This window comes from Bos taurus, chromosome 3, assembly GCF_002263795.3.
Source record: "Bos taurus isolate L1 Dominette 01449 registration number 42190680 breed Hereford chromosome 3, ARS-UCD2.0, whole genome shotgun sequence".
NCBI classification, from domain to species: domain Eukaryota; kingdom Metazoa; phylum Chordata; class Mammalia; order Artiodactyla; family Bovidae; genus Bos; species Bos taurus.
The window spans coordinates 94,556,906-94,569,679 of NC_037330.1; the positions used below are offsets into that span (position 1 = coordinate 94,556,906).

The 12,774-nt window shown below is 36.1% G+C and overlaps 1 protein-coding gene across 12 annotated transcripts in view; it reads right to left on the reverse strand.

Annotated features, from left to right (window-relative positions):
- OSBPL9 (oxysterol binding protein like 9) overlaps nt 1-12,774 on the reverse strand; it is a 162,052-nt gene that overhangs the window by 16,387 nt on the left and 132,891 nt on the right. For 6 of the 12 annotated variants that reach the window (XM_024987420.2, XM_024987415.2, XM_024987446.2 and 3 more), the window contains 4 exons: nt 11,980-12,018; nt 8,164-8,254; nt 6,916-7,020; nt 4,018-4,177 (listed from right to left, as the gene is read on the reverse strand). In XM_024987420.2, the coding sequence (XP_024843188.1) occupies nt 4,018-4,177; nt 6,916-7,020; nt 8,164-8,254; nt 11,980-12,018 (395 nt within the window). The remainder of the gene's footprint in view (nt 1-4,017; nt 4,178-6,915; nt 7,021-8,163; nt 8,255-11,979; nt 12,019-12,774) is intronic. The other 6 variants (XM_059883373.1, XM_024987425.2, NM_001075505.2 and 3 more) reach the window with 2 other exon arrangements.

The window sequence follows — 12,774 nt, forward strand, 5'->3', positions numbered from 1 at the left end:
ATGTTGATAAGTGTCCATCATTGTAGTTATTGCAGAGGATAGTTTCATTACCCTAAAAATCTTCTGTGCTCTGCCTATATTAGAACATTAGTTCACAGAGAAGTTATCATTACGACAGGTCTTTAGAAACTGAATGGTGGAAGGACTTAAGCTTTCAAATTCTCTTCCTTCAGGGAGAGAAATAGTAGATAGAAACTTGACTGGAGAGCTAGAAAGCTAGTGATAGCAGCTGATGACCAGCAGGTGGCACACAAGCTCAATGCCTACAGACACAAGACAGAGAGCATCAATGTGAGAATGGTGGTGATGGTGGCGTAATTGCTAAGTTGAGTCTGACTCTTGAGACCCCATGGACTGTAGCCTCCCAGGCTCCTCTGTCCACGGGATTTCCCAGGTAAGAATACTGGAGTGGGCTGCCATTTCCTTCTCAAGGGTATCTTTCTGACCTAGGGATAGAACCAGTGTCTCTTACATTGAAGGTGGTCTCCTGAATTGCAGGCAGATTCTTTATCGCTGACCAACCAGGGAAGCCTAAATATGTGAATAGGGTCAGGTGGGCTTCCCAGCAGTAAAAGAATCTGCCTGCAATGCAGGAGACCAGGTTCAATCCCTGGGTTGGGAAGATCCCCTGGAGGAGGAAATGACAACCCACTCTGGTATTCTTGCCTGGAAATTTGACAGAGCCTGGCGGGGTATAGTCCATGGTGTCTCAAAGAGTCAGACACGACTGAACACTCCCCATTCCATAAGACAATGGAGACCTAGAGCCAGCATAGTCAATTTGAAGGGATTTACACTCCCATTATTAAAAAAAAAAAAAAAGTCAACAAACACTGTGCTGGCCAAGTTAAATACCTATAGTCCCTACTAGTTTTGGAATCTAGATTAAGGCATATAAGAAAGCATGAAGGTTCATAGATCATATGTTTGTTATGAGGTGGGTACTGGGAGAGCACAGAGAAGGAAGTTTCTAAGGAGAAGAAAAAAATGCCTATGAGCCTACAGGTAACTTTGTAAACATGCCTATTACAGGTCCAACAGGTAAGCAAGCACTTAAAATTTAAGGAGTACCCCTAAAACTGGGGCCAGAGACTGACTATAAGTGATGTAGTAAGGAGGCTAACCATATCATCATCAAGCTTTCAATAAATATAGTTAGGTTTCCTGAGGATAGATGATTCATTTTGATACTTAATTTGTTCTATGTTTCAAGTAATAGCTAACGTCCCATGAACGAGACCTTCTTTAATTATTTTTAAGGAAACAATGATTTAACACTTCAAAAATCAATAATAATCTTTATTTTGGAATATGCTCCCAAATGCCTGTTTTCTTTTAACCTATTATAAAAATTATTTTTCAAAATTAAAGTGAAATTTCCATTGGCAAACTGTTAATAATGGTCTTGTAATAGTTTACTGCCGCACATACAAACATTAAGAAACCAACATGCTAAACCTAACTCTTTCTGCTAAACTAGTCTTCTTGAATTGTGGGCCCAAATCTCTCTTCCTCTCATGTTCGTAACTATGTATTCACCTAATGGCATACATTTTACGTTTCTCACATTCAAATGTTGAATTTGATCTACTATGTAATAAAACTTCCCGAATTAATATAGTCATTTTTCCTCACAAATTTTGAGATTCTGAACAGTTATGGTACAATTACATATGATACTGTATTTCTCAGTTCATGTGCAAACTTAAGAGAACTGAAGTGCTACACAAGATTCCTTATTAAAAGAAACCAAGGTTCAAGGTCTAAGTTTGGCTGATGGTACTCAGCTTGCAAATTCACATATAATCTGTGACCAAATTCCAAATCTGTATTGTATTTCAAAGCAAACCCAAAACTGCAACGATAGCACTTACTCTTTGAGATGCAGGACAGTTGGAAAAAATACCCAACAAAAAGTAAGCCGGTTACATCTACAACAAATATAGGAACACTAAAGCAAATAAATGTTAATTTGCTTTCTATAACAGCTATCGCTTACTGCATACTTATTATACATGCCAGACATTACTGTAAGCACTTGATTGACATTACTGTCATCTACATGTTCACGACGACTCCTTGAATTTGAAACTATTATCATCCTCATTTTACCAACAAGGAAACTGAGGATTACACAGGTTAAATAACTTAACCTAGATCACACACCTTTAAAGCAAAACAGATTTAGAACCTATTATTTCTTTCTAAGATTCCAGAATCCAAAGTCTAATCACAGCAACTATATACTAGCAGGGATAAAAAGGACTTTGCTGACTGGCTATCATGTAAGTGGGCTTCTCTGATAGCTCAACTGGTAAAGAATCCGCCTGCACTGCAGGAGACCCCGGTTCGATTCCTGGGTCAGGAAGATCCCCTGGTGAAGGGATAGGCTACCCACTCCAGTATTCTTGGGCTTCCCTTGTGGCTCAGCTGGTAAAGAATCCGCCTGCAATGCAGGAAATTAGAGTTTGATCCCTGGGTTGGGAAGATCTCCTGGAGAAGGGAAGGGTTATCCACTCCAGTATTCTGTCCTGGAGAATTCCACGGATTGTATAGTTCATGGGGTCACTAAGAGTCAAACACAACTGAGTGACTTTCACTTTCTTTAACTATTATGTAAGTGACTTCATGTGTAAAGAAAGGCCTTTTCTGTACAATAGAACATACCTAGCTTTGATCTGACAGTGTAAAATAGGTCAAATGTCACCTAATAAAAGAAAATCTACCATCACTATCTGCCAAAATCTGCCTACTTTGTATCTCTGGAGTCCACATGCTTCCCTCCATTCCTATGCTATGACCTTAGCTCAGGTTATCAACATTTCTCAATTTCCTACCCAGTTTTGGCTGGTCTTCCTACACATAATGCATTCCCACTGCACTCAATTCTGTACAATTTAGACATATTTTTCTTATCTATTTTTCTAAAAGGTAGACCTGACCAGCAGATGCCATCACTTGCGAGAAAATGTTCAAAATTCATCAAAGGCTAAAAGGACTCCCTTCATGACGTGGCCCTTGTCAACCTCTCCTGTATCCTGTATCTTCTTAACCACTCTCCTCAACTTATAACCACACTCAGCCACGCTCACTAGCTTATAGCTTCTCAAAGAAACCAAGCCCCTGCTGCCCCCAGGCCTTTCTTATTAGGGTTCCAGCTCCATGAGAACAACATTTTCCATTTCCCCCTCCTCTTCTCATCCCCATGACCCTTCTCTCTCATCCATGTCTCATCTTAGGATCACATTCCCTCCATCCTCTGTGAATCCTTTCTTCTCAGGACTTCAAAATGCTCCCAATTCTTCCTGGGCTTATTCTTCCACAGCATATTTCACACTGAATTATAAAATGTCCGTTTTCCCCACAAAAGACTGTAAGTTCCTGAGGGGAAGGATTGGCTCTTGTTTCACTTCTGTATAAGGTGGCGCTAGTGATAAAGAATCCACCTGCCAATGAAGGAGACACAAGAGACATGGGTTCGATTCCTGGGTCTGAAAGAGCCCCTGGAGGAGGACATGGCAACCTGCTCCAATATTATTGCCTGGAAAAATCCATGGACAGAGGAGCCTGGCAGGCTACAGTCCATGGGGTCCAAAGTCCTGAACACATCATTCCTCTACCTGGCTAGTACAGAGCCTTACTTATAGGTACCTGAATACCTTCACTCTAATACAAAACAAGTAGTAGTAACCTCCTCTTATATGAATAATTCCTAGCATCCTCACTTTCATTTGACCCTCTCCTAATGTTGGTTCTATAGAAATAAGGCCCAAAGTTCAATGAGCAATACTGGCATGTTATCACAACTGATGCTAACTTATTCTATTTGAATTAAATCGGGAGTAAAATCAACATTCTCACAGAACTAGCCTTGCTCAGTAAGTCAAGTGAAAATAAGCTGTCTTTTCCATTTTTTCCAAATAATTTTTAAAGGAACTTGTTTAACACATTTCAAAATCAAATCACATTTTTAAAAATCAGGAGACTCATTTCAATACAGTTAGTTCACCTACTCACTCTATTAAGCGCTTTGGTGATGAGCCACTCTGATGAAATTCATCTGCATCATAGAATTCATCTTCACTGCTAGAGTAAGAGAACTCTGGGACTGTGTTTGGAGACAAGTTGACATGGCTTGGAGAAGTCAGACTGCTACTAGGGGGTGAGTGGCCACTGCCTAGAAAGTTAAAAGAGTTTTAAATTAAGAGACAATGTTGGTAATAGAAAGGAAGATATTAGGAAGATGGGGTCAAAGCAGACTTATTAAAATCAAGCAAAGAGTTAAGTTGGCAGAAGTCCCTAGACTATTTGTAAAGAAAATCAACATTTAAACTAGACAAAGAAAAAGGCAAATCACATTATACAATGGGACACAGCCTTCTAAATAAATGAAAAAATGTGATGTCTCTTTGGTAATCATCTGGGGTTCATTGTTTCATAATAAAAAATAACAATGAAAGTATCAAACAGAATAGTGAAGTATTGAGAGCAATTTAAAAAGTATTTATTGAGCATCTAAGGACTCTCAGGCAATTTATGCCAAACTGCTACCAATGTCTGGTGGAGAGTAAAGTCACTGCTGACAATCTAAAAACCAATGCCACACTTCTAGAAGAAATAAGAACAGCAGCAATAAAAATGAATCCAGAGCCACCCATGGATTTTTAGCCCATTCCACGGTCTACGCTTCAACAGTTATGAGAGAGCACATCCACCTGCCACACTCAGTTACCATGTTCACAAAGATATTTTTAAAACATAAACATAGAAAGTTTGCTGCCTAAATAGGCAAAGCTTATTATGTGAATGCCAGAGATAGTTCATCTTAGCAAATGACTGTAAAATCTTTCCTCACCCACCTGCCCTGCTCCATACCAGCAATAAGATGGGAAATAAATTTTCCCTTATTGAAATAAGGGGGGGCGGGGGGAATCACAGAGAAAGGAAGAAAGAGACCAGGAAATACAAATGATTAAGTAATATGCAAATAGTCCTGGCAACCACACAAAACTGAAAATGTATTCAAGAAGAAAATGAGTTAGAATGGGAACTGCAATCCAGAGAACTGAGTTTTCCTTATGAGAAAAAACTTTTTATGTATTAGTGACAGAGATGAAGGAAAGAAAGATGAAAATTTAGGCTGAAAAATCAAACAAGACATAAACCAGAAAAGATTTCTTTAAATCCACCTACTCTAAAATGTTATATTTTTATAATGCCTCCTGGAATAATTTATCCTAAATTATTTATCATTATTTATAACTAATTAATGACTCTAAACTTCATGTACATAAAAAATGCAAACTTTTTCAAAGTTTGTAACTGACTAGTATTTTATATTTCCAAATGGATATATTTTGGCTATTTCAAAATTCTAACATAATTCCTCTTTATAAAAAAAGAAACACAGATACCATTTTTTAAATGGCAAAGTGTAATGATATACACAAAAAAGTCAGCCAAACATCTCAACCTTATTATTCAAATTGCTTATCATCACTTTACAGTTTCAAATAAGAGAGCTCTTCTTGTTGCTTGCTTTTTCCCAAAATTAAGAAGACATATGGTTCAGGCTGTTAAATACTAAAAATCCAAAGTAACAGCATCAGCATCTTTACTGATTCAAATTTCACACTGGGCTAAAAATCACAAGGTAGCTTTTCATTATTACACAGGAAATTCCCACCCAGGAAAGAATCTGTGGAGCAACAGCAGGAGCTCATCTCCCATGTCCTTCATGTGGTTTTGATTTTGGCCTCCAGGTGTAATAGGGACAAAAACCAAGTGCTCCCTTGAGTTTGGTTCAACTGATAACTCAACATCAACCTGCTTAGTTTTAAAATAAGGAATAAATCTATACTAACATTGATAGTATCCTTGTGAATCAGAGAAAAAAATAAAGACCAGGAATCTAAACAAATTAAGAAAATGCAAATTAAATCAAGTATCCTTTTATGCTTATTTAAAATTGGTGAAACAAGAAAATGCAAATTAAATCAAGTATCCTTTTATGCTTATAAAATTGGTGAAAAATGTGACCTATAAATCTATCCATAAAAATACTTTATGTGCCCAAGCTGCTGTTCAAGAGTATTCCCTGAAATACTGCTTATAACAGGAAATTACTGTAATCAACCTAAATGTCCATCAGCAGGAAAACAGCTTGAGCAGCTGTAAAAAGTATGTTGCAGACCTAAGTGTATAAACACAGAAAGTTCTCTAAATGGTTCTCGGTTAAATGAAAATTGAGAAAGTCACAGAACCATATGATCTCATTTAGGTTAGAACAAAAACAGTAATAAAAGTATGCAATACAGGTAGACATGTACATACATGTATGCAAACAACAAACAGTAAAGGAGATTTACAGCTTTTGTTCTCATACTTCTGTATTATTTGATTCCTTTACAATAAGAAAGTATATAAATCTAAACTGAGCAATTTTTTAAAAAAGTCAATACATATCTTCAAAATAAATCTCAATAAATATACAAAATTCTGCAATAATTTATTTCATATAAATTATCAGTTCAGTTCAGTCGCTCAGTCGTGTCTGACTCTTTGCGACCCATGAATTGTAGCACGCCAGGCCTCCCTGTCCATCACCAACTCCTGGAGTTCACTCAAACTCACGTCCATCAAGTCAGTGATGCCATCCAGCCATCTCATCCTCTGTCGTCCCCATTTCCTCCTGCCCCCAATCCCTCCCAGCATCAGAGTCTTTATAATTATTATTAAACTTTTGGTTCAATCACAAAGCTAACCACTTCATGGATGGAACTATAAAAGTAAAACTAAGGTATCTCCAACGCAAAATATACCACCTTTCTTCAATCTTTTCCCATCAGTAATCAAAAACAAATCTCAAGTGTTAATGGGCAGTTATGAGAAGTAAAGGAATCACACAATCTGTACCTGTACTATTTGGTGTTGGAGTCTGATGATGCCCCAAGGTTGCTAATACAGGTCCAACTGGTAGAGAAGATGGACGCTGCTCTGACTTACACAACTGAGTAGGTTCTAGGAGATTTAAGACGTGAAATAAGTGAGAGAAAAAGCCAAACACAACTTTTAACTACAACTCTGTGGAATTCAAAATCTTAAAAGACCAGTAACTTTTGAGACTATATTCCAATAAGTCACTTGTCATGCTGCCACTCCTTTCCGATGCCCTATCCTCTTTAAACTCAATGATGGTAGGCTACCGAGTACTGAGACACTAGGTGGGATATCAAAGACTAGTCAAGATAGGCCAATATCTTAGCACAATTGCTCTGTACAGCCAGCAAATGCTTCTGATGATAAACTGTTTCCTGCCCGAGGATGGGCTTCCCAACTGGATCAGAGGTAAGGAATCTGTTTGCCAATGCATCAGACCTAAGAAATTTGGGTTTGATACCCAGGTTGGGAAGATCCTCTGAAAGAGGGTATAGAAACCCACTCCAGTACTCTTGTCTGGAGAATCCCATAGACAGAGGAGACTGGTCCATAGGTTGCAAAGAGTTGGACACGACTGAGCAACTTAACAGGCACACAGCATGCACCCGAGGATTAAACCACATGTAAAATCTAAAATGTGGCACAGTACTTTCTCTTTAGTCTCATGAGATATTATGCTCCTAATTTTCTCCTAAGGAGAAAAAATTCCTAAAAAGACCTCACATACTTGTAAGTAATTTTAAAAAGAATTTTTTTTCCCCAGTAAAATTTCTGACTTAACTTCATCACCAATGAGAACATTTCACCCAACAACTGAAATGTTGGATGCCACAAAAAAGTACACTTGTATAATTCAGAGTTATAAAGAATACACAAAAATAGAACATTTCAAGTAGATCAAGGTATATTATGTTTTCCTTGGTAGCCATGAATCCTAGGTCATAGGATTCAGTCCTATCAGCTAATCCAAGTAATCATGTTCGTCTTCCATCTCACTTTGAAAACCAAAACCTTTTGAATTGTATTTAAAAAGCTCCAATCCCCAAAATAGTATCATTTTTTCCAGTTCATTTTTGGCTGTATTTGTGTGTGAGATTCCTTTTACTTTTTTTTTTTTTTTTTTTAAAGAGCTCTTCAAGATTACTACAACTGCCATTAAAAAAAAAAAGATTTTTTTTGTCATTAATGAATCTGTGAAACAATTTTCCAAATACTATACTATACCTGGAGGTAAGACAGTCTGGGAAGGCATTGTGTTGACCACAGGTTCCAAGGGACTAGGTTGATATATTGCATCCACAGGATTAATAGTACTCTGAGGTAAAGAAACATAGTATAGTTATTTTTATTGTAATTACCCTTCTGGTGTTGACCTTCCCAAATGTATGAAATGCCCACATTTCTGACAGCAAAGTCCTGGGAGCAGCTATACAGACATGTTGGTCAAATTTCAAAGAGGAAATAAAACAACTTTACTATACAGCAGGCTAAGAGTTTCTTATAAAAAAATTTCTCAAAAAGCATAGTAAGGAGGAAAAATGAATCACTCTGTCACATAGAAAGGTGAAGCCAAATGAAAACACATGGAAAGAGTTGTAGAATGATTTCAGGAAGCCAAAACAATAAATTCTCAATTCAGCTCAGTGCTTCTCAAATTTTTAATTCAACACAAATATCAAAGTGGGGAGAAAGGCTCTTTCATTGTTATTAATGAGCATTATACCTACGACGCGCTAATACACTTGCACCACTATAACCTTATCTTTACACCCCATACTGTTGCCACCTTCCATCAGTGTGTATCGCACTGTACAGGCATCTAGTTCTACAGTAACTAAAGGCAAAGAAACATGTCTCCTCATCGGTTGTTGCGGGGAAGAAAGCTTTTTTTTTCTTGAGGATTTAGAAGGAAAAAAAATACTCAAATATGTAGTTACATTTGAGAGAGAGAGAGAGAGAAAAAAAGTCTAGGTTTTCTGATTCCAAGCCAAGAAACTATTTTGCCAGCATAATGGTATTTTAAAAACAAGACTCCACAGCTTCGTGATTTTTTTTTATTTGGAGGAGGGTGAGATTTTAAACCAAGGTCTTTGTCAAAGTAAAGTTTAAATCCACCATTTAGAAGACTACATTAGATAAAACCCAAGAAATAAAAACTTAAATTCTTCAGCTTTCCTTGATCTGGAAAACTAAACTTCAAATATATATTAGGTAGAGCTTGTAACAGAAAATACTAAAATAGAATTAGAAAAGATGTATTTTCACTGATGAATGAGCTTCAAAAGCATTTGTGAAAATTTAAAAGCACCTAACAATGGAAATTGAGATAATGGGCAAGTTTCTTATAGCATTCTTATTTAATACCTATGTTAATTTTTTTTCTTAAATCCCCTCTCTGTATATAGAAAAATCACTAAATCAGATCTCTTAAATTAAGTAATTTAAACACAAGAATTCTGTCACAACAGTCTACCTACCATAAATATTCTAGGCCTAAAAAATAAAGGACACAGAGAAGAAACTCTGAAAATACTTAATAATTTGTAAAGTGGGGAAAGTTCCAAAGCATTAGGAAAAGCACAGAAACAGAGACTTAGAACTTTAATTCCTAGAATCCTTGCTCTACCAGTGACCTGGCAAGTCTAATCTGCTGTGGGCCTCACCTTCCCAGTGTATAAAATGAAGACATATCTGGATGCTATGGTCTCTAAGGGCTTTCTAGTTATTACTTTAGGACTCTTTTTTCAGATACCAGGCTGGGCCATAATAACTAAACAAGTGTCTCAACAATCCTGCAACTGTCCTTAGAATATATTTCTTATTTTTACATAGTAATTTTTCTCTAAAGGGACCCAGGTGGTTTAACAAAGGCAAAATCCCACTTCTAATACTTTGAGCCACAGGAACAAGAACATGCTGCCTCCTTATTCCCACCTATTACATTAATGTAAGTAAAATTTATAAAGACACTAAGAAATAAAATAACTTTGGAAAAATGGACCAGAATTCTATCTTTTGAATGCAATGTCCCGTTTTTCAAAAGCCTAAGATTAGGCTTGTCAATCCCACAGAACACTTTTAGACTTTTTAAGATGTATGTTAAAGGTACCAAATATTTCTTGCTGCTGTTGTTAACAGAAAATACAACTATTCTACACATATCTAACCATCTGTGATCGATCAACTTCAGGCCAAAATATGTCAAATAATATTCTATGCTTTGCTTTAAAAAAGAACGTGAAGAGCTTGAGAAGTGCAAACAAATGACAATCCCGAGCCCTAATCTGTTGTTAATGTTAATAAAGTTCATGCGATTCAATACAAAATATATTAATTATATAAGTGAAGTCGAAAGTGAAGTCGCTCAGTCGTGTCCAGCTCTTTGTGACCCCATGGACTGTAGCCTGCCAAGCTCCTCTGTCCATGGGATTTTCCAGGCAACAGTACTGGAGTGGATTGCCATTTCCTTCTCCAGGATTAATTATCTATACATACATGTATATACAGCTAACATTTATTGAGTACTATGTGCATACTATCTTACAACAACCCTCTGAGGTAGAAGTCATTTTTCTTTGTAGATGAGGAAAAGAAGACTCAAAGGTTAAGTAACTTGCCTGTAGTCACAGCTAGTAAGTGGAAGGGCTACGTCCTAGCAGCCTGGGTTCAAGGCCTAAACCATAAACAACTCCTCTTTAAAAAAAACACAACAAAACAAAAAAAAAACCCTTAAGGAAAAATGCTATGGTCCCTAATCAAATGATTCAAATATGTCTGTTTTCTATAAGTTTAGATTTTCTGAGTATAAACTTTCTAGATGTTTTTAAACTGCAAATAATCAAACATTTTTGGTATGCTTTATAAAACTTGTTTAACATAATAAAAAGTAATTGATTTGCTTGGAGGGAAAAGAGATAAAAATAACTGCCATCATTCATTGTCCTTAAGGTGTTAGGGAACCATGAAATTCTAGACAACTTACATAGTCTTTTTCCATGAGGCTTATAACCTTAACTGCTATCTCAGGAAGAGGTATATTATACTGTATTGTGTTTATATCACATAGTTCTATTAAATCACCAGGGCTCAAACCCTGAATTCATGCTATGAAGAGAAACAAAAATTTCAATGTGTTTAATTCAAATTTTTAAAATGTTTCTCTCTGTTTTCTCAAGAAATATGTAAACAACATAGACATCTAACTTGTTATTCATTTTAAAGCAAATAAAAAGATAACATACTCATCCTTTCAAGTATAATCATAAGATGGTTTTGAAGATTTACAAAATGAGTTTGCAGACCTCTGGCATTTGTAAAGCCTCAAGACTAAAAAAAGAGGTTGCCTCATGCTTCAAAAATATAGTCTGAACACAAGTCACACATTTATCATAAAATCAGGGAAGCTTAAACTGCAAACCTTCAAACTCTAACTTTTATTTCCAATAAAATTTTCTTTTTAGTGGGCAAGTTGAATATAAGGGAAGACTAAAACACCAAGGGGAGGAAAGAAGAGAAAATGGCTATATGTGAAAAAATTCACATTGCAACCTGCTGCTACAAAAAAGCAGTATACACCACAGCGGCAGTGACAGCTAACACAATACACAAAATCTAAAAAGAAAAAAAAAAAAAAAGAAACCTATAAACATATAATTAGATTAAGATATGTTTCAGTACTGTGCCCCCTACTTTCATTAGAAACAGTTTGCCAAGAAATGTAGCATTGTGAGTTATGCAGTATTTAGTCATAAAAGCCGCATTTTTACACCATGATTAACCCGTCAAATTAACACATGCAAGGTGATTCAATGAGAACCAATACTTAATTTTAAGATCTAAATTTCCCCTCCAAATGATTGCTGAAAGATGGCCAACTGTAAGAGCTCAAGGAAAATTGCAAGAATCAACAATAGACAGCAGTGAGTGGGTAAAAAGAGGGATTTGTGTTGAAAAATAAGTGGAAATTCAGGCTTCTCCTGACATAACTGGTTATTAATGCTCTGCAGAAGTAAAGTGGAATAAAGATTAGATTAAACTTACTATAATTCCATCTGCGTGATTCTCCGCAATACACTGGTCCTTAAGGAGAAATGTTAAAAATATTAACTTCATTCTTTCATTTAAATTAACACCTTGTGTACTCTCTTCCCTAGTAAGAAAGCTTATTTTACTGTGTAAGCAACAATGTTAGAAAACTACTAATCTGTTTCCACTTAAGATAATTTCACTTGTCCATTCCTAGCCAAACAGAATTCTAACCAAAAACATGGAAATTATTTTTCTACACAGGCATTTAATTATTTGTAGAAATATCCTATTGAACTATACAGTCACATTGATACCAATGATTAAAGTAGATACATTAATTGAGGATTAAAGGTCCTAAATACTTCTGGGTTTAACTTTATAGCAAATTATTCCAACTCTCCACACCCCAATCTCTTACTGTACTTTAAAGTTATGACAATCATAATTACTATAACCACAGAATGATGATATAGGGGTTAACACATACTACCTGGCAGATATTTTACATACAGCCATAGACCTCAGAGATATTCCAGTCCACCACAATAAAACAAATATCACAATAAAGCAACTGACACAAATTTTTTGGTTTCCCAGTGCACATAAAAGTTGTATTTAACTATCCTGCTAGCTTATCAAGTGTGCAGCAGCATTATGTCTTAAAAAACAATGTCCATACCTTAATTTTAAATACTTTATTGCTAAAAAATGCTAACCATCATCTGAGCCTTCAGTGAGTTGCAGTAGTAATATCAAAGACCACTGATCACAGGTAGCCATAACAAATACAGTAATAATGAAAAAGTC